General features: G+C 36.5%; 1 protein-coding gene across 1 annotated transcript in view; it reads left to right on the top strand.

The window, feature by feature from the left end:
- The window catches only part of LOC128657302 (oocyte zinc finger protein XlCOF7.1), a 225235-nt gene extending 206826 nt beyond the window's left edge, over positions 1 to 18409 (top strand). The window contains exon 8 of the mRNA XM_053711593.1: positions 14226 to 18409. Coding sequence (XP_053567568.1) covers positions 14226 to 14758 — 533 coding nt within the window. The 3' untranslated portion in view covers positions 14759 to 18409. The remainder of the gene's footprint in view (positions 1 to 14225) is intronic.
- Positions 18410 to 23423: the final 5014 nt, after the last annotated feature.

The following is a 23423-nucleotide window of genomic DNA, read 5'->3' as shown; positions in this document are numbered from 1 at the left end:
AATGCCTTTGAAGTGTAATTTTCCTCGCAAAACGATTGACATCGAGGATAGTCTCAAAAATGTTAAAATGATGTGAAGGCACAAAATTTAAACCCCTAGAGAGAACGTTCACCTGTGAGGGAGTAAGAGGCTGGTTAGATAAATTTATAACATTTTTATTCATGCATATTTCTTGGTCATATTCTGTGACCTGGTGGCATAATTTGTCCTGTAACCCTGTTTTTTGTTGTCCTTTGTTTTTCTTTTTTTGACCTCCTCTTGAGCCTCTGTGTGTTTTTTTCGGGCTCCTGAAACAGTTTGTCGCTGCTCGTTTTTTGACTGTAGTGTCAAAGTGTCATCTTCCTGTGCGTAGTCTTCTACTTGAAAGACAGCTGCTGTTGCTACATCTTCACTTGTCTCACCTTCAGATGAATCGCATTCAAATTCAGTGTCCGAAAAAGTAACACTTTTTCCTTTCTTATTATCACTTTTCCAGCTCCCTGTTTTTTTGTTGTTATTTTTGCGATTTCTTCTGTAGCCTCGCCTTGTAGTATCTTCCTGGGTCCACCTGTATACTTGTTTGGTATCGTAGTCTTTTTTATCACGACTCATTTTACCAGATTTAAAGATCCACAATTCTTTTTTGAAAGAATTCATCTTGGTTTCAAATTCTTTATCGTACTTCTTAAAATCTGGTTCCTGTTGATATTCTTTCAAAATTGATTGTGTTTGTTTGAGCTCTAATGAGAGATCCGCTGTCTGTTGTTTTTTATAGGAAATTAGGAGGTCAATTAAGGCAAAGGAGCAGGCATCTAATATGGCGTTCCATTTTTCAATGAATGCAGGATCAGATACTGTGAAAGAGGGAAACTTTCTTATACGTAATCCCCTAGGAATACGGTGATCCTGTTTATATAGCATAAAAGATTTAATATCTTGATCTAATTTGATGTCTTTCCTCCTCAAAGCATCCATATCAAAGAACAAACTGTCCAATGTATACACAATCTCATTATATAATTCAGTTCCTTCATCTTTGAACTCACTTAGAACATATGCATTCTCCATTTTAATTCCAAAAAGAAGAAAGGGAAAAAGGAAAAAAGATGTCCCGGTGCAGTCAAGAGATCTATGTTTAATTGTAATAGATCCTATGTCTCCAATAAAATATTATAAATTTGTCTTGTGCTCTGTCAACAATAAGGATATGAACACGCCAGTATCCCAAATACAGTCCATGTAAAGATATACTGCTGGCTCTATATAGGTTGTACCCTTTGCATTGCCTGTAAATATTTAATAGGTATAGCCCGTAGTTCACCCACCTCGTCTTCAGTCGGTTAACAAATAGCAAGTCTCAGGAGGTAAAACACTCAGCATACAAAAACTTCAAATCACAGAATGGATCATATATAAAAAATTGTAGCTTGACGTTACTTGCTGTAACAAGTCTTACCTCCGTATACTTCCGGGGCCGCTCTCACCGGGTCAGGCAGAGGAATTGAAGATTATTTGGGAATTGGGTCGAAAGAGAATATTCTCAAAAGTAAATAGGCGCACTGCTATACAATTATAAATAATGTAGTATTAATATACTGTGTGGTGTATACATAAACAAAGTTCAAAACCAATCAGTTGGTACAGGTTAGTTCTTTCCCAGTAAAGTTCTGGTATAGGGTAAGTGATAGCGCTTACCAGAGCCAACCTCAATCCTATGAGGTAAGTGATCAGCAATGGAGTATAGATGATCCCTTTGGAACTGTGTGCTCTCGTGGAAATCTTTTGGTATCTGTTGCTCCTTGCCAATGGAGATCCTGGACTCTCTTATGAAAGCAAGAATGATTCTTTGGTTCTCTCTATGGTATTTGCTGAAGTACTGCAGGTTTTTAGAGGAACTTGTTGGTGAAATGGCAATCTTGGACTCTCAATGGATTCCTTCTTCTTTCAGAAGCTTGGATGTCCAATATTCTCATAGATGAATAGAAAAAGAGAAAAACAACATAGAGTAGTACTGCAAAATGATTAAAGCAGAAACTAAATGTATGTCCTGGTGTAAAGTAAGTATATTGCGCTTACCAGAGCAAACCTCAATCCTATGAGGTAAGTGATCAGCAAGGTGTTAAAGATGGTGTTTTGGATGTTCCAAGAAATTCCTGGTCTTTTTTCATCAGAGGGAATGGTAATCCTGGACTCTCTTATTAGAGTAGGGATGGTCCTTTGGTTCACTCTTTGTTGGTATTATACAAAAGTGTCTTGAGTGACTTATATCGGAATGAAATCCTGGGCTCTCTGTGTATTTATTCTCTCTTTTGGTATTGGGATGTCACTTGTCCTCATGAGAGATTAGTTATAAAATACAAGAAGCAGAGACAGAGACATAGTGTGATACCGTAAAACATGAGGAGCTATTTATTACAGATAAATAATAAATAATAAAAAAGTGCTTACATTAAAAACCTTTTAAACTTGGTATGAGGTTAAAAAATAGCATAGAAAAACCCTGAAAATCACTCTATGTTCAGGGATGTGCTGCAAATGAATTTGTTTTAGAACAGCAAAAAATGGTTGTTAAGCTGTAATAGCATGGTGCTAAAAAAGTGACAGAGTTTAGCAGCTATAGATAAATCTGTAAAATTCAACAATGGCAGCCGGTAATAAGTTTTAGATTATCCCGTGATTAACATAAATGTGTAGTCCACAAAAATGAAGTACAGGGATACCATGTAATTTCTAATACAGTACCGGTAGTAGGTAAAAGAAATGAGGAATAGATAAATGTGGATGCCGATTCTAGCAGGACCTGTCAGCCCACTGCGTGGTAAATAATCCTTACGCGTTTCGAAGTAATAACTATACTTCTTCTTCAGAGGAAAAAAGTGTTCTGACAGGCATCGGCATTTTCCCGGTTTAAAAAGGGACCGCAAAGTGGGCGTGAGGTTCAAAAAACAAATCTTAGCGCCCAGTCAACTAAAAACAACACAGTCCAAAACCAACTGGCTAACCTCTAATACTAAGGGATTTTTCAAGTGCAATAGGGCTAATTGCAAAGGCTGTGAGCATGCCTATGGAGGAAAAAAACCCACTAAAATAATAAATTCGAAAACATATCCTAACAAAACCTGCGAAGTCAACACTTTAACCAATTGCAAAAGTACATTTGTAGTTTACCTTCTCGAATGCCCATGTAAACTACAATATATAGGCCGCACGAAACGCCCATATAAGGTACGACTATTAGAACATTTAAAGAACATAGAGGCAGGCTATAAAGGACATAGTGTCTCTCGACATTTCAAAAAAATTCATAACCAAGATCAAACATTGTTAAAAGGAACGATTTTAGAACAAGTATCAGTTCCCAAAAGAGGAGGAGACAGGTTCCTAAAATTACGCCAACAAGAAACATACTGGATGCATAATATGGGTACAATGACCCCTATGGGGCTAAACGAGGATATAGATCTCGCAGCCTTCCTCTAAATAGTCTGTCTTTTCAGCAAAATTCAATCCTCACAGAATCATAAACATCTTTATATGGTTTATAAATAAATGTACACATATACAGAATTTCATCTTTTCCATTGCCATAGACACTTAATTAGGAAGACAAATGAGTAGTATTACATTTTTAGTGGCATATCCAAAGGGTCCCCGAACCCAAGACTGGTTGGGACCACAAGCAATCCCCATTTATTTTTCCACTATGACATGTCACTCTCTAGGACATTATTTACATAGATTGACTATTTTATATTTCTCTCAGAGAATAGTAGACACACATTCACTATCTAGTCTACCCTTTATCTAATCATTGCTACTAATCTTACACTGTTATTAGCTGATATCTGTCTTTTTTATATATATTTTTTAGAATTCATTTGGTCTCTCTGCATATTAACCTGTTACAATCTTAACATATCGTGAATCAGATTACTGAAACCCTTATGATTCTAGTCTAATATTGTACTTGCAGACCCTCATATCTTTACAAACAAGCCCAGTTTTTAAGTACTAAACAAAAAACACTGCTTCAGTTCTCAGATGCAACACCTGGCCCTTGAGTACACGATAGGCTAAATAGCAGTAAATTGTTTTTCTATATGTATTTCAAAATAATTGTTTGGTTCATGTGCATATTTACCCTGGGACCATTTTTAACAAAAATGTCAATGCGATTATCCAAAAACTTTGGGATCCAAGTATAATATTTAAATGAAATACTTGTACTCGTAAGTTAGCCCAGTATATATTACCAATGCAAGGAACACCGTTGCAATACCTTGGTGTAATCCTTTGCTTTCCAGTGCACTACAAGATTTACAGCATACACATTCGCTTTAGCGTCCCAATGTTTCTATAGCAACCAGTTTCGTTACAATTCACATGCGCATACCTAATCACGTAGACGTCATACGTACGTCTAGCCGTACACCCTAGCAGGCCTGAACCTCACGCCCACTTTGCGGTCCCTTTTTAAACCGGGAAAATGCAGATGCCTGTCAGAACACTTTTTTCCTCTGAAGAAGAAGTATAGTTATTACTTCGAAACGCGTAAGGATTATTTACCACACAGTGGGCTGACAGGTCCTGCTAGAATCGGCATCCACATTTATCTATTCCTCATTTCTTTTACCTACTACCGGTACTGTATTAGAAATTACATGGTATCCCTGTACTTCATTTTTGTGGACTACACATTTATGTTAATCACGGGATAATCTAAAACTTATTACCGGCTGCCATTGTTGAATTTTACAGATTTATCTATAGCTGCTAAACTCTGTCACTTTTTTAGCACCATGCTATTACAGCTTAACAACCATTTTTTGCTGTTCTAAAACAAATTCATTTGCAGCACATCCCTGAACATAAAGTGATTTTCAGGGTTTTTCTATGCTATTTTTTAACCTCATACCAAGTTTAAAAGGTTTTTAATGTAAGCACTTTTTTATTATTTATTATTTATCTGTAATAAATAGCTCCTCATATTTTACGGTATCACACTATGTCTCTGTCTCTGCTTCTTGTATTTTATAACTAATCTCTCATGAGGACAAGTGACATCCCAATACCAAAAGAGAGAATAAATACACAGAGAGCCCAGGATTTCATTCCGATATAAGTCACTCAAGACACTTTTGTATAATACCAACAAAGAGTGAACCAAAGGACCATCCCTACTCTAATAAGAGAGTCCAGGATTGCCATTCCCTCTGATGAAAAAAGACCAGGAATTTCTTGGAACATCCAAAACACCATCTTTAACACCTTGCTGATCACTTACCTCATAGGATTGAGGTTTGCTCTGGTAAGCGCAATATACTTACTTTACACCAGGACATACATTTAGTTTCTGCTTTAATCATTTTGCAGTACTACTCTATGTTGTTTTTCTCTTTTTCTATTCATCTATGAGAATATTGGACATCCAAGCTTCTGATAGAAGAAGGAATCCATTGAGAGTCCAAGATTGCCATTTCACCAACAAGTTCCTCTAAAAACCTGCAGTACTTCAGCAAATACCATAGAGAGAACCAAAGAATCATTCTTGCTTTCATAAGAGAGTCCAGGATCTCCATTGGCAAGGAGCAACAGATACCAAAAGATTTCCACGAGAGCACACAGTTCCAAAGGGATCATCTATACTCCATTGCTGATCACTTACCTCATAGGATTGAGGTTGGCTCTGGTAAGCGCTATCACTTACCCTATACCAGAACTTTACTGGGAAAGAACTAACCTGTACCAACTGATTGGTTTTGAACTTTGTTTATGTATACACCACACAGTATATTAATACTACATTATTTATAATTGTATAGCAGTGCGCCTATTTACTTTTGAGAATATTCTCTTTCGACCCACATTTCATTCAGTGACACGGGTACACTGACTCACACTTTAGGCTGCACGCTCAGTTCTTATACTTATCTATATATATAAGTTTTGTTGCACTTCCGACCAACCAAGTGAGTGCAGTCTAATAAAATCATCACATCTTTAATCACTGAAAGATCTTTTTTACACAATCTATAACTTACTAGCTATTTCTCCTATAGTAGTTTTAGCGCTGGTGACCCCCCTTTCTTCCTCTATATATATATATATATATATATATATATATATTTATATATATATATATATATATATATTTATATATATATATATATATATATAAAGTGATATTCCGGTTTTCATTACAAGTAAAGAATATCTGGTATAAATACAACATTCTAAAAAATAAAACTGAATGCTTTGTGCACACAAGCAATAAGCCTCATGTTGTATATTAAGCAAACTAGACCCTCTGCTGTGGTGTAAATGCTCTGGACCAGTTCACTCAGGAGAGAGCGTTACTTAGCAGTAATAACGTCTTTAATAATCATAACCATTTTAATATGAAAAGTTTTTGTTTTGTTTTTTGTTTCATTTTTTGTGAGCCATCAAGCTTGGTGATCCTGAAATGCCCCGATAAAATGGCCGGGCAGTGCTATATTAACCTGTCCCATGACCAATCAATTTGCGCAATTTGATAATATGAAAAATATAGCAATTTTGCAATGTGCGTGTGCAATCTGCATCTGAATGTTGTGCGCGTGATGCTGTGGACGAACTTGTCTAGTTATTTTAGAGGCTGCAACAAGTTCACTGCATGTGTCCATAAACAACAAATCACACCTGTGTTGCAAATCTCTTCCTTTATTAGGTTACATTAAAGTGCCCTTATAACGATCTGGTCTGTTTGTGTATAACACTGTGAATGAGTAAAGTATATGAAAGTACCTTCAGTACTTGCTACAAAACAGAGATCATTGTATCTGAACTTCTCACCTCTGTATTTGTGCATTCAATGTCTGTTTCTGGTGACAAGCAGACTGTGAGAATTTCTGTTTTGTAGCAAATACCTTAGCCATCATTTACTCACTACCTAGTCTTGCTGTATCGTGTTTCTGGTGCCAAGCAGGCTGTGAGAATTTTAGCTGCAGTGATTTCTCTCCCTGTCGCGGTTTTATTACACAGCCTGTCCCAGTCTCATCAATTCTACAGAGAGGATTTGTACAGTCAACGTTCTATTGTTTATTATGCAAAGGAATTTTTCAAAGTTGTAAAGGGGATTTATGTTCACTGTTACACAGCATACTTTGCAGGATATACAGTGCAGCCACCATTTTTCAGCAGGTTAGACAGCAGTACAAAATTGTCATCCATTCCCCGCTATTGCCCCCCCTTCTCCGTGCATTGCAGATTGATAATTATAACGTGTGCACAGGTCATCAGGCACAGGTAATCGGATGCACATTTTCAACACCGCTCCAAACTTTGATTAACAAACATCATGCTTCATCTGTCAGCGCTAATGTGAGTAATCTTGTTGCAATAACTCTGACATAATAGGGAATAACAAGCTTGAGGGATGGCGCATGCTCCAGAAAATATTCTAAGCGGCTTAGGTAGTGTACTTTGTAAACAGACATTTTAAAAAATATTTATAAATACAGAGAATGATTTACACAGAAAGTTCATCACTACCATACTTGACTTCCTGCTATTGAGCGAGATTACATATGCGGCACAAGCTTCAGCGCAACTGCTGAAACCCACGCCACCAGTAATTTCGGGGTATCACATATACGGCGCTGGCAGTTCATAAAGTGCCGTAAGTCGGATATACTAGCGATGTCCAGAAATGAGTGTAAAAATACAAATTTCTGGAGTCGCCAGAAAATCTCCCGTAAAAGTCTAACCCGCCTCCCAAAAATAAACCTGACATGTAAAAGCCCCTATATCCGCAATCCCTCCACATCGCAACTAATAATAAATGTATTAACCCCTAAACTGACCAACCCCCACAACGCAATATACCTAATTAAACTATTAACCCCTAATCCGCCATTCGTGCCACATCGCGATCTACCTAGTAAAAGTATTAACCCCTAAATCCGCCAACCCCAACATTGCAAACTAGGAAGACATATAATGCTAGGGTCCTCGCTTTGACAGAGCAGCTTGGGAAATTGGAACTCCAACACAAAAACACGCCATTAGACACCATGATTTACACACAATTAGCCAAAACCAGGCAGGACCTAAATAACATATTCATGAAAGAAGCGCAAAGGAAGGCTCTTAGTATCAGGAAGTTGTATGCCTATGAAGGCAACAGATCAGGCCCTCTTTTGGTGAAACTCCTAAAAGCCCAGCACACTAGATCTCAAGTAGAAAAGTTGGTGACCACAAACAAACAACATTTATATGATAGCAAACAAATAGCAGACCACTTTAGCAAATTTTACTCCAAGCTATTTAATTTAGATAACACAAACACGAAGGAACATTTACAAGATATGCAGGAGTACATAAAAGCTGCTGACCTCTCGGCATTAGATCAAACACAAAGGGAAGCCTTGGAAGCCCCTATAACACTTTTGGAAGTGGTTAAAGCCATCACCAATCTACCTTCAGGGAAAAGCCCAGGGCCCGGCGGCTTTACTAACGCCTATTATAAAGCCTTTAAGGGAATTCTAGCCCCACACTTATTACACGTATTCAACGCTCTAGATGAAACCCCCACACTCTCCAGGGATATGCTGATGGCGCACATCTCGGTTATCCCAAAACCCAATAAAGACCCCACTGACCCAGGTAGTTATAGGCCCATATCCCTCCTAAATTCTGACGTCAAGATCCTGGGCAAGATGCTGGCCACCCGAATTAATGGAATACTTTGTTCCCCTGTACACTTGGATCAAGTAGGTTTTGTCCCTGGAAGGGAAGCAAGGGACAATACAATCAGGGCGGTTACCCTGTCCTCTTATGCCAAACACTATAAAATCCCTTCAGTCCTTATAGGGACTGATGCCGAGAAGGCATTTGACCGCATTAATTGGACTTTTCTAAATGAAACTTTACTTTCCCAAGGATTTGGCCCCAAGATGATTCAACGTATACTTAGTTTATATTCGAAACCCACAGCTAGAGTTAAAGTTAATGGAATGCTTTCAGACCCTTTCAATATTAAAAATGGGACGAGACAGGGGTGTCCCCTATCTCCCATACTGTTTATCCTGACCATGGAAGTTCTAGCTTCTCACGTTAGGCAGAACAAAGAGATTAAAGGGATCCCCATAGGACCTCATAGTTTTAAAGTCGCGATGTACGCAGATGACATCCTATTTTCGTTAACAGATCCCCTTTCCAGTATACCTGAAGTGCTGCGACAAATAGACACCTTCAGTAGATTTTCCAATTTTCTAGTCAACAAACATAAATCAGAAATCTTGAACATATCACTTCCCTTATCCGCCTTCCGCTCCATTAGTGACATTTGCCCGCTGAAACTCCAAGAAAAATCCTTAAGATATCTAGGTGTAAACATCTCTCCAAACATGGCACAACTTTTTGATGAAAACTACCTGACATTATCACGCAAGCTACAAGTTGATTTTAATTCATGGTCGGCTAAACCAATCACATGGTGGAGAGAACTCAATGTGTTAAAATTACAGTCTTGCCTAGGGTCCTGTACATATTTCAAACCCTTCCAATCCCAGTCCCTAGGTGGTACGTAGTGCATATACAAAAACTTATCAATCTATTTATCTGGGGGAAAATTAAGCCAAGGGTGAATAGAGAAAACCTATATAGAGCGCAGGATAGGGGGGGATTGGGCCTACCCTGTATTTTAGACTACCTAGATGCGGTAACCCTGCAAAGAGTAATAGATTGGCACAGGTCAGCGGACACTAAAGCATGGGTAGCTATAGATTCCCACATCCTTAAAGCCCCGGACGTAGGGGCCCTTTGCTGGGTCCCCAAAGAACTCAGACCGCCTCAGAGTATAGAGCTTGCAATACATCACAGAACATTTGAATCATGGGATTTAATCACAACGAGGAGAAAACATATTTCAGGAGCTCGCTCGCCACTTTTCCCAATCCCGAGAAATGCAGAATTGATAGGAGGGCTAGACAAAGATCACAGGAGATTAACGGGTTGGGGTTATACTACTCCACTAAATTAATTCGTAGCGCAGGGGAAACTTAAAAAGAGAGAGGATTTGAATGATGTACTGGGAGGCAGTTACTCGGGTTGGTTAAAGTACTCTCAACTGGCCCATTTTGTCCACACATAACCTCATAGACAGGACTATCTGAGAGAGCTGACCCCATTCGAGAGCCATTGCACCACGACAAGACATTCCCTGTCATTGGCGAAAAAATGATTCAGGGACAACAGGCCCATCAACTCCCTTCATACACACAACACTGGCACGCAGACTTACACACTGATTTACAAGTTGAAGAGTGGCAATACATTTTCATGCGCACAAGAAAGGCCTCAAACTCTCCCCAAGCCTTAGAGCTTAACTTCAAAGTCTTATCACGCTGGTATCTCACCCCGGTGAGATTGCAATCGATATATCCCGAAACCTCGGGGAAATGCTGGCGAGGATGCGGGGCCAGAGGCACATACTTGCATATGTGGTGGAATTGCCCTAAAGTACAATCTCTTTGGAACTCAGTGGAGAGTTACCTCAAACCACTCTTGGGGGGCGACTTCTCTCTAACACCTAAGACTGGACTACTAAATGACCTGCCGAAAATACAGTGCAAACTAAGACTTACCATTCTTCAAATAGGCATAAGAGGGGCCAAAGCGCTCATAGCTTTACATTGGAAGACCCCTTACATACCAACATTGACGAACTGGATAGAAAAAGTCATAGACCTCCTGAATTTGGAGGAATATGGCTATACCAAGAGGGGGAATTCACACATGCTAGCAGACATAAAATTCTTATGGGAGGGTGGTGGAGGAGACACTAGTCACGCTCACGAAAACATAGCCTTGAGACCCATAGTGCCGGCATTATAATAGAATCTCACTAAGGGGAGCATGGTCTGAGAGGACAGTTTCTTCTCAAATACTTCCAAATCTCTCATGAAGACGCACTTCTTTTTGACAAACGGCTCAGTGGCTGACGGGTATTTTCTTTCTTTCTTTCTTCTCTCTTTCTATTTTCTTTTATTTCCCTCCCTTTCTTCTCTTTTTATTTTATGAATATGTTTCCATTGGTTGTAAATTGTTATTGTTGTTACTAGGTTAACATTGTTTCAAAGTATAGGAGTATTTTAATATATACAAGTTATTACTCCCCGGTGCGAAATTTTTGGACTTAAAGGGACACTGTAACCAAAAATTTTCTTTTGTGATTCAGATTGAGCATGACATTTTAAGCAACTTTCTAATTTACTCCTATTTTCAATTTTTCTTCGTTCTCTTGCTATCATTATTTGAAAAAGAAGGCGTCTAAGCTTTTTTTTGGTTTCAGTACTCTGGACAGCATTTTTTTATTGGTGGATGAATTTATCCACCAATCAGCAAGGACAACCCAGGTTGTTCACCAAAAATGGGCCGGCATCTAAACTTACATTCTTGCATTTCAAATAAAGATACCAAGAGAATGAAGAAAATTTGATAATAGGAGTAAATTAGAAAGTTGCTTAAAATTTCATGCTCAATCTGAATCACAAAAGAAAAATTTTGGTTACAGTGTCCCTTTAAAGACATTCACAACCGCCCGGGTCGAGGATAGCTTAAAAGTGATAAGTCAATGCTGTGTATACCATTCATGCCTACCAGAGATAAGAATATCACCTGAGATACATTGTACAACTTTTTCTTTAATTCAATAAAATTGTTTAAAAAAAAAAAAAAAAATTACTTGCATTGCAGCAGCATCCATCCATAAAGAATGACAAAATAAAAATTTTATTTAAAAAAATTACTTTTTTGGGAACATAAATTACAGAATAGATTGATTACTTATGAAAAAAATTGTGTTATGGTATACTACTGGACTGCAAATTGGTATAATAAGGGTAATGGTAATGTAAATTTAAAATTAACACTTATAATTAGAGGAAAAATATAATAAAAATAAAAAATTGTTGTGCACTGCACCACTGTGTTGTACTGATGATTGATGATCTATCTTCTGGGAATCAACACTCGACTAAATTATATATTAAATAAATATAAATAATAATAATTACATTTCTCATCTATCTAGTAAGTAACTCGATCTATCTGTATATCATCCTCTATAATCTCTTATCTATATCTACTAGATAGATGATTAGAGAGAGTAAGTTTTTGTACAATACTCATTTTATTGCTCACGACTCTAAGCTGTCCCACCGACACACCACCGCCACACCACTCCTAGATGAATGCATGTTGCTCCCACACACGCAATCTCGGCAATAATGGCCGTTTCATGTGCATTTTCAGGTCCGCCCATGGCCGCACACTGGTCCGCCTCTCATCCTTCCCTCTCCACCTCCGTTATGACGAAAATAGATTTTTTTTTCTTGCACGGTTTTTAAATTGCGGTGATTAATCACGGTTTAAATCCGTAAATGTGATTAATCGTGCAGCCCTAGTCCCATGTGACGTTGAAGTCGCCTCCTATCAGTAGGGATCCTCTCAATTTGTTCTATTTTAAATAGTAATTGTCTTAAGAATGTGTCTTGGTGATCATTGCGGGCATATATGTTGACTAGGCTGTACAGTATATATTATTTAATTTACAGACTGCAATGAGGTATCTATCCTCTTCATCTTTGTCTATAGTGATGGGAGAGTATGTCACATTATTCAGGATTTTTTTCTTCTTCTTTTTTTTCTTCTTTCTTCCTTTTTCTTTCTTCCATTTTCTTTCTTCCTTTTTTTTTTTAAATGTATTTTTTTCTTGGCGTAATAAGCTATTTCACAGATTGGGAAAAGGGAGATTTTGAATTTGTGGGGGGAGGGGTCTGTCCAATGGGTCTCTTGTATAAATGCGACATCATTAAGGTATCTTAGCAATAGACTTCTTTTTGTAGGTGTATTAAGTCCCTTGACGTTAAGGCTGGAAAGTGTTAAAGGAGTCATTTACCTGCATATGGGCGGTGCCTGTAGGTCTGGAAGCGCCAATCTGGGAGGGAATAAAAAGTGGTAAGAGGAGAAAGAGAGGGAGGAAAAAAAGAGAAGAGGGAGCAAGGAAACATGTAGAAAAACATTAGTGCATAAGTACAAACCATGAATATTGCATATATGGTCAGCGCAGAGTTGCACTACGCAGGGTTATTCTGGGGGTTCAATTTATGGTTCCCCAGGTTAACATAAAAACTATATTAGCAGCACTGACTAATTAGTGGTATTCACAGTATTTTGGGTTTAACTATCTGATACAAATGGTAAGGGTCACATATCTAAGTAAGGTAGGGCTCTTGGTAAGTACACAAACATAAACACAAACCTGAAGATAAGAACAAGATTTAACATATTAACAATTATCTAGGGTAGGGATGATGTACAGATACAAGACTAAGGATTGAGGTCCGAAACGTATGTTTATATTGGCTAAATAAATCTATTTTTAGTAAACAGTGCTGCTGCAGTATTTACTGTTTTGCTATTTATTTGGGGTTTTGGTATAGACCCTAGCAGCTTGCACATATCTACTCCACCTGAGTGCTGAACGATTGTATTTACATGATATACAGACCGGTATCCCTGATAGTCATATATCAAGTACCTTGCAAGATTTAGTGCTATAACAACAAAATTATGTAGTAACAGTTGTGTTTAAGAGAGGTCAAGGGTGTAAGGGCCCCACGCCTCTCATATGATACTAAGCAAAAAAAAAGATACTTTACATAGTTCAGAGAGTTCTTTTTCCATGAGTAGGACGTAAGGTAAAGGGTATGGCTTTAATCCGGGAGGGATGGTCTCTTATGGTGGCTTTCGTTGCGTGTTGGTATGTCTCGTGGTGGGTTGGGGGACTCTGTGGGGGAGAGGTTGCCATTCTAGTGCACTGGCTCGTAATAGGGGTTCCCCAGGGAACAAGGCCGTGTTCTCTTCTGGGTCATTAGGAAGTAGTTTCCATTTTTGTAGTAGTTGTCTAGCTTCTTGTGGGGTTTAGACTGCATATAGTTGACCCTCTTTGGTGATAAGAAGTTTCACAGGAAATTTAATTTAAATTTAGTTTGGTCTTTGACTAAGTGTGAATTCTTAGAAATAGTCCCTAACGTCCAGTACACTGCCCTTAAGCCTTAGCATGGAAGCTTGGAAAAGGTCTAGTTATCATAGTGTCTACTACAAGTGTAGGAGACTGAATACATTAGAACAGTTTATATTTTCTCATGATTAAATAATTATGTAATTAATAACATGATTCCCATTGTGTTTCTTATTCACAGGTGAATTCACAAACTGCAATAATCCTAGTCATGAACAGAGTGCAGATGCTTCTTTACATCTTCAAAATCAACGCCATGTGGGAAATGTATGTTCTGAATGTGGGACATGTTTTCTTAAGAAATCACATCTTTATAGACATCTAAAAATTCATACAGGAGAAAGGCCATTTCCCTGTTCTATATGTGGGAAATGTTTCAACCATAAAAGGAATCTTGTTGTTCATCAAAAAATTCATACAGGAGAAAAGCCATTTTCCTGTTCTATATGTGAGAAATGTTTTAGCACTAAAGCAAATCTTGTTGCTCATCAGAGAATTCATACAGGCGAAAAAGCATTTTCATGTTCTGACTGTGGGAAATGTTTTACTTTGAAATCAACTCTTATTACGCATCAGAAAACTCATACAGGGGAGAAAGTATTTTTATGTTCTGACTGTGGGAAATGTTTCACTCTGAAATCAACTCTTATTAGGCATCAGAAAATTCATATTAAAAGAAATCAGATTAACCTAAGTGCAGAGGGTGACACATAGTTGTCACCCACACAATATCAAGTGCTGGTGATGACTGCATGTGACCCCCTGAGGCGCACAGTTTTGAAGTTGTTTAAGGCTCCTTTTGCACTTCAAGCGTTTATGAAGTGAGTCCAAGGTGGATTTGATTTAAATCAATTTGATTTAATTCACTAGTCAGTAAGACTGATTTAAATTATGGTTTTCATTTTTAGAATAATATGTTTTCAGGTTATGTTTTCCAGTTATATCAGACCATTAATGAATTGGTTATATATCATAGATATGCATTGATAGATCACTGAAATTAATGAAATAATTTGGAAGTGAAATATCTCCAGTTTAATTGGTTAATCATTCATATTTGATCAACATTTTACTTGTTCTTTATTGGAAGGAGAAAAATGATTACATTCATAATAACAATCCAAATAGTTTTATTTAACTAAAACAATTACATTATTTTTCATTTGTAATGCTTGCCCCTCCCTTCTCACACTTAGGTCCTTGTGCAGATTTATTCCACTCCAAACAATCTACTATTCAGTGAGCTTCTTGAAACTTAGAATTGATTGATTAAGTGTACATAGATTTGCAGGGGAACAATGGAATTAAAGGAAAGGAAAGTCAAAATTAAACTTTCATGATTCAGAAAGAACTTGCAATTTTTTCTTCCAATTTGCTTTGTTCTCTTGGTATCCATTGTTGAAAAGCCTTCATAGGCAGACTCATTCAGATGTAATGCACTACTGTGAGCTAGCTGCTTGTTTCTGTCTCACCCTTTGTATTCAGCTAGGCCCCAGTAGAGCATTGCTGTCCTTTGACAAATAATTCAAAGAGAATAAAGCAAATCTGATTATAGATGTAAATCTGAAAAGTGTGTGCTCTATCTAAAATCCAAAAGTTATCTTTCATGATTATGTCCCTTTATGGTCAATTTATCAACTTTGTATGCTGATTTTATAACATTTTGTTGTGAAGGGGCATACTATTTCTACAGACACAAATTCACAGTTTTGAGAACTAAAAAAATAATAATATGTGATATCTTCAATATTGAAAAATAGTCCAAAATAATCTGACAGAAACCTTTGAGAGAGCATGACATTAGAGCCATGAATATACAGCATCTTTATTTCAGAATGAATTACCTTTAGATTATAATGTATCAAATAGAAACGATCTTTATATAGATTTTTCCTCAAAAAAGCATTTTATTTTTTAGTTTTTTTTTTTTTTTAAATCCTATTTAAATTAAATTAAAAAAAAATCATATTTAAAAAAAAATAATATATATGTATATAATCAATACAAATTTATGCATAGAAAATCTAGGCAAGTTCCCCGCTTATGTTTTCCCCAGTTAAACTCCACATACATTGTTACCAATGCACCAAAGGGTTCTGGGTAATATATGCAAAATCTAATTTTTTTTGCTTCAAATACTGTTTTAACACAGCGATCCCTTAACAGGACTATTGCAGAATTGTGTCTCACTGTATTGTTTACAACCTTGTTTATTTAAATTGAAATACAATTGGGGGGGCGTGTCCTACCACCAACCGAGATGGCTGCTTAATAGTTTCAGCTGAGCACAGGAGCCGATAAAACCGCTGTTTGACACTCAATACTCTACGACCCAAGCCTTTATTAGGTGATCTAACAAAGATGAATATCTGTGGAAAACGCCTGTGCAACTTTTATATAAAGATTCAGCTCAGCAGACCTGCAATAATGAGGTACACAGCGGAGGCCTAGTAACTGCCTGGATCTTGATTTATCCCCCCAGCTTCCCTAATATATCAGGCTAACCAGCTGTATATGCTGCAGAACTATATCATTTAGTATATCTTTGAGCTACATCAATCACTGTCATTATATAAACGCAAGATATCTCTCATGGTATCAAGATAAAATCATACTTAGACCCTGATTCCTATATCTCAGGCAGTACTCTAGAGTTTGCAGTCTGAATTCCTCCTGAGCTTGTACATGATAGCTAAGATCAATGTAATATTCACAGCTCTGAGCACCAGTGTAGCAGCACAGTTCAAAACCCTCAGCAGAGAGATAGAGGCAATGTTCGTCCCCAAATTCGCTGCCCATGTGGCTGTTCACATACACTGCCAGAAACTTGACTGCTGAACGGCTCAGAGAGCTTAGAAACAGAAAATCCTATTTGGACTGAGCAAACAGACAATCTCCTTATTTCAAGGTACACTGGAACCGGAGGTTTCCTTTCTGACACTACCCAGCAGATCCGCTGCATATACCTAACTCTGCAGCTACACTGGCAATGGTTATACCCAAACAATATAAAATGACCGCCCAAGAGATCAGCATGCAGTGTATGCCTCATTCTTCCATACAAACTACTAATTTATTAATGCCATTACCAGAACCAGGGAGCTAATAACAGAAGAGTAATATGTGGTTCGCCTGTGATGCGTTTTGTAAGCCTACCCGGTAATGTTTCAACTTTACAAGAGACATACGATGCTAGACTCAAACGTGGAGGTACCCTGAGGGGCTGTTCTGCCCAGCTTCTAGTTTGGTCCGGTGTGAGCTAGCTATAGAATACAGTTATGGGTTATATCCAGTTATATCAGGACGTTTTTCTTTCTCTCTGATATATTATTTGCTACTACATTTTTATTGTTGAGTATTTATTATTGTACTGTATCTATTTGTGAGAATTTAATTTAATTGGAGCGCATATTTTTCCTTTTTGTAATATTTAGGATTGTCAAGCTGGATATAACTTATGAGCTTTCAGCGGCCAAGGCAGCAGAATATATATACACAATTTATGACAACTTATGCTTGATCATTGGAGTATTATTGATCCTTTTTCCTTAAAATATAGACCTAATCAGAAGTAGATATATTATATCACCTCTAGGAAGCCACTATTTCTTTCTACCAGGCAGAATAAAACAAGCTTTAGTAGAGGCAGTTACTTCAACATATCTCACCTGAGATGGTTAATTCACTACACTCAAATGCAGCCCCCCTAAATGCTGTAATTTATTCACTACCCACTGCAATATACCTTATATGGCGGATCTTATATCCTGTGTACCTCATATGGAAGATCATTAGAGTGTAGAATACTCCTGAGTTATAGATACCATGAGAAAACTTATATGGTCTGTTCTGATCATTTATGTGCTCAATATTTGTTATGACTAAATAATATTCATTTCTGTATACTCCTAGTCCAATCAGAATATTGTCTTCTGTCTACATATAGATATATACATTGTTTATAAGAAGAGACAATAACTTTAAGTATCTTATATGCTGCTAAAATACAAGTAAAGATTCCCTAAAATGTGGAAAAGAGGTTCTTATAATGAGATCCAAGAGTGGTCTCCTTAGCCTATTGTACTTATTTGTATTTATGTTTTGATATGTGGGGTCCAAGAGTGACCTCTAAAGTCTATTTTGGAAGGCTTCCATACTGAGAGGCATTCTATTTTAACGGTGTTAACTACATTTACAGAACAGGTTTGCACTGCACGAAATGTGTCCATACCTATATCATTATTGCATTAGACTGTGGTGTATATTACATTTTCAGTGTTGTATATTATGATTATCTTTCTATATCTGAAGACTATCTGTATGCCTAAAATAATAACCTCAATAAAAATATATTTAACCCCTTAATGACCGCAGCACTTTTACATTTTCTGTCCGTTTGGGACCAAGGCTATTTTTACATTTTTGCGGTGTTTGTGTTTAGCTGTAATTTTCCTCTTACTCATTTACTGTACCCACACATATTATATACCGTTTTTCTTGCCATTAAATGGACTTTCAAAATCTGCCATTATTTTCATCATATCTTATAATTTGCTATAAAAAAAATACAAAATATGATGAAAAAATGGAAAAAAACACACTTTTTCTAACTTTGACCCCCAAAATCTGTTACACATCTACAACCACCAAAAAACACTCATGTTAAATAGTTTATAAATTTTGTCCTGAGTTTAGAAATACCCAATGTTTACATGTTCTTTGTTTTTTTTGCAAGTTATAGGGCAATAAATACAAGTAGCACTTTGCTATTTCCAAACCACTTTTTTTCAAAATTAGCGCTAGTTACATTGGAACACTGATATCTTTCAGGAATCCCTGAATATCCATTGACATGTATATATTTGTTTTTAGTAGACAACCTGTAGAATCTGCTAACTTTTTAGTTACTATTTCCACACTAATATTACCTTTAGCTTAGGAAATCAGGACGCTGCTTGATGAAAGTATTTCTTTTATTATACAGAAAATAAGTATTTACATAGAAACAAGTTGCTAACTAATGTAAGGGAAGGAAAGGGAAGTTGGAAAAGGGGAGAGGGGAGAGATGGAAGGAGAGAGGTGAGTGAGAAGAGAGAGCTTGCTTAGCCTACAATGGCAACTAACTTATATAATCATTCATTCTTTCTCACAGCCCAGCCCACACTCTATAAATTCTTCAGAGACCAGATGACATCATTAGATCAGGGGAGTAGAATTTGACGTCCTTAGGCTGTTGGTGATAGGAACTGAGATAAAATCAGGGCCTTGTACACCATCTGTGCTGAAATGCTAAAATGTTTGTAAGGGTTGTAAAATGTCTTAGTGAATCCTGTGGTATCCTTCTGATCTATTGTTTACATCAGATCTCCAACTGGTTTCCACTTATCTTGTCACCTCTGAACTGGAACTGTAGGTCAGTGTGCATTTAACCCTTTGTATAGACAAATGTCCCTTAGCATTTCATTATTCAATAATGTCCATGGAAATAACAGTCTGATATTAAAGTTAGGTGTGTTCATAAAATACAACATTCCCCTCTTTGATCATTAAATCACTTATGATCATAACGTTGTACTGCTCACTTTATAGTTTCTTCTGTGAGTGGGGCAACCTGAAATAAAACCATTCATTCACATCCATACTCTAAATAAATACTAAAATACAATCCCCTTACAATGTGTAGCACATTCTAACAATCACATTATGAATATGATGATTAGATCAATTTTGCAAATACAATATATATTTTTCCCGGTTAGAATTAACAATAATCTGAGATGTATATCAAATCATCGGCATATTTAGAGTAATTATACATATGATACAAATGAATTGTTACATATCACACACAATCTTAATGACTACTACTAGGAGTAGTGCTCGAACTTTGCTAATTATTTTCTAGCACATTGTGAGATTTGAATGTTATACATTTGTGACAGATTATAATTTATTAATACAAAATACTTGCTATCTGAGGTCATAAACAAAACGTAGCCTATAGCTTTGCAAAACATGTATACTAATGTCATTTTAACATTAAATCATAGTATCATTATCTGCTTCAAGGCATGCACACAGTCTTATAATCTACTGGTCAGCACTTAAAAACCTATAAGTAGACAATGTTATACTCTTTAAACATAACTGGCTTATGAAAAAAAATTACTGAAAACCATTGTGGCAAAACAGATTTAAAAATAAAAAAAACTAATACGGAAGCATTTAAAAAAAATGTTACCTATTGTGATAAAAAAACAAAAAGAGAGAAAAAATAAAAATGTGCTTAAAAATACAAAAATGGTAGTGAATAAAAAATGTCCTTAAAAATAAAAAATGTCCTCAAAAATACAAAAATGGTAGTGAAGGGATCCCCCGTTTGGTTCCTTGATAGAAAAGGAACCATATTACAAAAAATAACAATAATTCATTTTACACATATAAAACAGAGACAACACAGAACAAACACAACATAAAAACAGTACGCCACACAAAACATGTTGCTGTTCTCTTTAAATATAACAGCGTTCTTAAATAACTAAATTTGGATTTTGCATTAAATTATCAAATTTAAAATATCTAGTCTTCTCTACAGTAAATGATTTGTGCTTCTTTGGGCGATGGTATAGGTTGCTTCTGTAAGTAATCAGAATTGTTAGTTCATGACATTAATAACACAAACAAAATAACATAGACATAAAACAGTACTTGAAACCATGACTTTTAAAATAAACTGGTTATGATCAATTGTTTGCAAACAATTCATTGTGACTATATTACATTTATGTAACTGATGAGCTCATCATAAAGTACCACGTGGTCTTTAAGAAAAAGGGGGAAATGCATTTCTTTATACTATAAACATTTTATTCATGGATAGCAACAACCTGTGAATAAAAATAAACAATTACAAAATTCTTAATTTCTAGAAGTAGACTGTACAAAGTTCACTTCTCTTCAAGTAATAGCCCTAAAAAAAGAAACATAGCATTAATATAGACATAAATACAAAGTAAATAAATGAAACAAAATAAATCTCTACTTGCCTATAGTAAAATTCTACCATCACTATACATGGAATACAGGGTAATAGAATGTAGCGAATAGAGACAGATTTCTGCAATTAATTGGCAATATACACAGGCTGAGCTAAATTGAATATCAATAGATGCATTGCCAATTGTGTATAATTAAACAGTGCCCAAAATGGCCCGTTTATGTAAGGCATCTGAAATGGAACATTTGTCCCTTCTTTTTTAGATGGGGGCTCTTTGCAGTTTTGTTTAGATGGGGGCTCTTTGCAAGTTTCCTCCCTAGTAGGTTCTTCTATTATTTCTTTCTTTGTTAAAGAAGATATATTCTGTTCCTTTTCACCTTCATATATAGCACTGTATTTTCCTTCCTTACTTAAATATGATCTTTTGTTCTGCCTCCTAATGTAATTTTTATCCCTGATATCTCTCATTGATGTCACACATTCCCTCATGATGTGCCCAAACTTTCCACATTTAAAACAATGTCTCAAAAATCTCTGCTTTCCCTGACTCTCAGTTAGCATAGATATATTATTATGAGTAGCATTCTTATGCGTTGAGTCTTTAAACCAGTCTTTAAGTATGTTAACAAAGTTTGTATAGGAGCTGGCATTTCTAAGAGTGATTCTTGTACTACTGTCAATTAATGTGCATTTATTTGCCATAGAATACAGAAAATCTGCATCATCTGGGGACATGTTAGGGCAGTTATAAGTTATCTTATACAGTGCAAGGTACTCAGTACAAAACAAAATCGGGTCATCTCCTTCCTTTAAACTTGCATTTGCTATGGCACTGGTACCTCTGGCATCACGACAACACATAACATACTGTAATTCCTTTAATCTGTCCCCTGAATTTCCCCAGTTTGCATCAATATCAGGAGACACTCCTTTATGGGTTCTTACTGGTGCCCTTAGCTGTGCAGCTAATTGTGATGGCAACCAGGCCCGGAGCAAAGCACAGGCATCTCTGTTGCCTAAATTATACTGAGTAGTAACAGCCTCTAACTTATTAGAAAGGATTACAGGTGGTGTGGAGGTATCAAAGTGACCTAAAATATGGCACAAATTATTACGGTCTTGTATTGTAAGGGGGGCAGAGTTACTATGATTATTTACTTTAGTCTGTAATTGAGGGTTACTTTGTCTGCATTCTATTTGAGGAGTTAGAGTAGAGGGGACCTGGTTTAAAGTTAAAGAACTGTCAGGAATGTTAGGGGTTTGTCCATCTAGTTCTATAGTTCGGCTTTCATTACCATCTACTTCTAAAGGACAAACATGTGCTAGACTACTCCTGTAACAGTTGCATTTGTCTTGTATCCCCTGTGCTTTTAGAGACAAGATACATTGTTCCTTATTTAAAAGCTGTGATTCAGACTCCCATAAATCTGCCTTAAGTGATGCAATAACATATTCTCTCTGCATTTCCTTTTGTTCCATACATGTTACTAATTGTTCTGCCATACCACACCTCACTTCACATTCATTAAACCTCTCTTGTAGCTCAGCATTCAGTTTAGTAAGTTTGTCTATCTCTTCACTCAGTGTATCACACTCACATCTCTTTTCAGAGTGACTAGCAACAGCCATAATAGAATGACCAAGTTTATCCAGCTGTTCTATGATATCAGTTCTTTCTGCCTTCCATTCCAACTCTTTCTGTTCAGCAATCTCTTTTATTCTTAGAAACATACTCAGTAAATTACTTAGCTCTCTTTTTTCTATGTCTTTCTGAAACAGTTTTCTACTTAGTTCATTATTGTGCTTTTCACATTGTTTAATTACATTATAAAACTGACGTGTCAATGGATCTTCTGCACATGTAATAAATGTGACAGAGGCATATTTCTTAATGTATTTCTCAACCAGTTCCATTCTTACTAACAATACACACACCAGATTCACACAACACACTATACACAGTACAGATGTACACAATGATCACACAACACACTATACACAGTACAGATGTACACACTGATCACACAACACACTATACACAGTACAGATGTACACACTGATCACACAACAAACTATACACAGTACAGATGTACACACTGATCACACAACAAACTATACACAGTACAGATGTACACACTCACAAGTACACATCTAAATTCAACAAACTTTTTGCATTATTAGCCTAAAATCTAGACCTAGAGGGATCTCCTTTTGAGCTGCATGTAAAACTGGGCTATGCCTATTACACTTTACCCTCAGAGATGTCTGGTTACTCTCTTGTTTTCAGATTTAGTAAACTTAATTCAGCAAGAAACAATTAATACATTTACTTTTCTGTAGCATACAGGAACATAACATAAACATAAAGAAACATATACTTAC

This window comes from Bombina bombina, chromosome 4, assembly GCF_027579735.1.
Source record: "Bombina bombina isolate aBomBom1 chromosome 4, aBomBom1.pri, whole genome shotgun sequence".
Lineage (NCBI taxonomy): Eukaryota > Metazoa > Chordata > Amphibia > Anura > Bombinatoridae > Bombina > Bombina bombina.
Note: the sequence above shows the minus strand (reverse complement) of the source record. Positions and strands in the feature narration are given on the sequence as shown.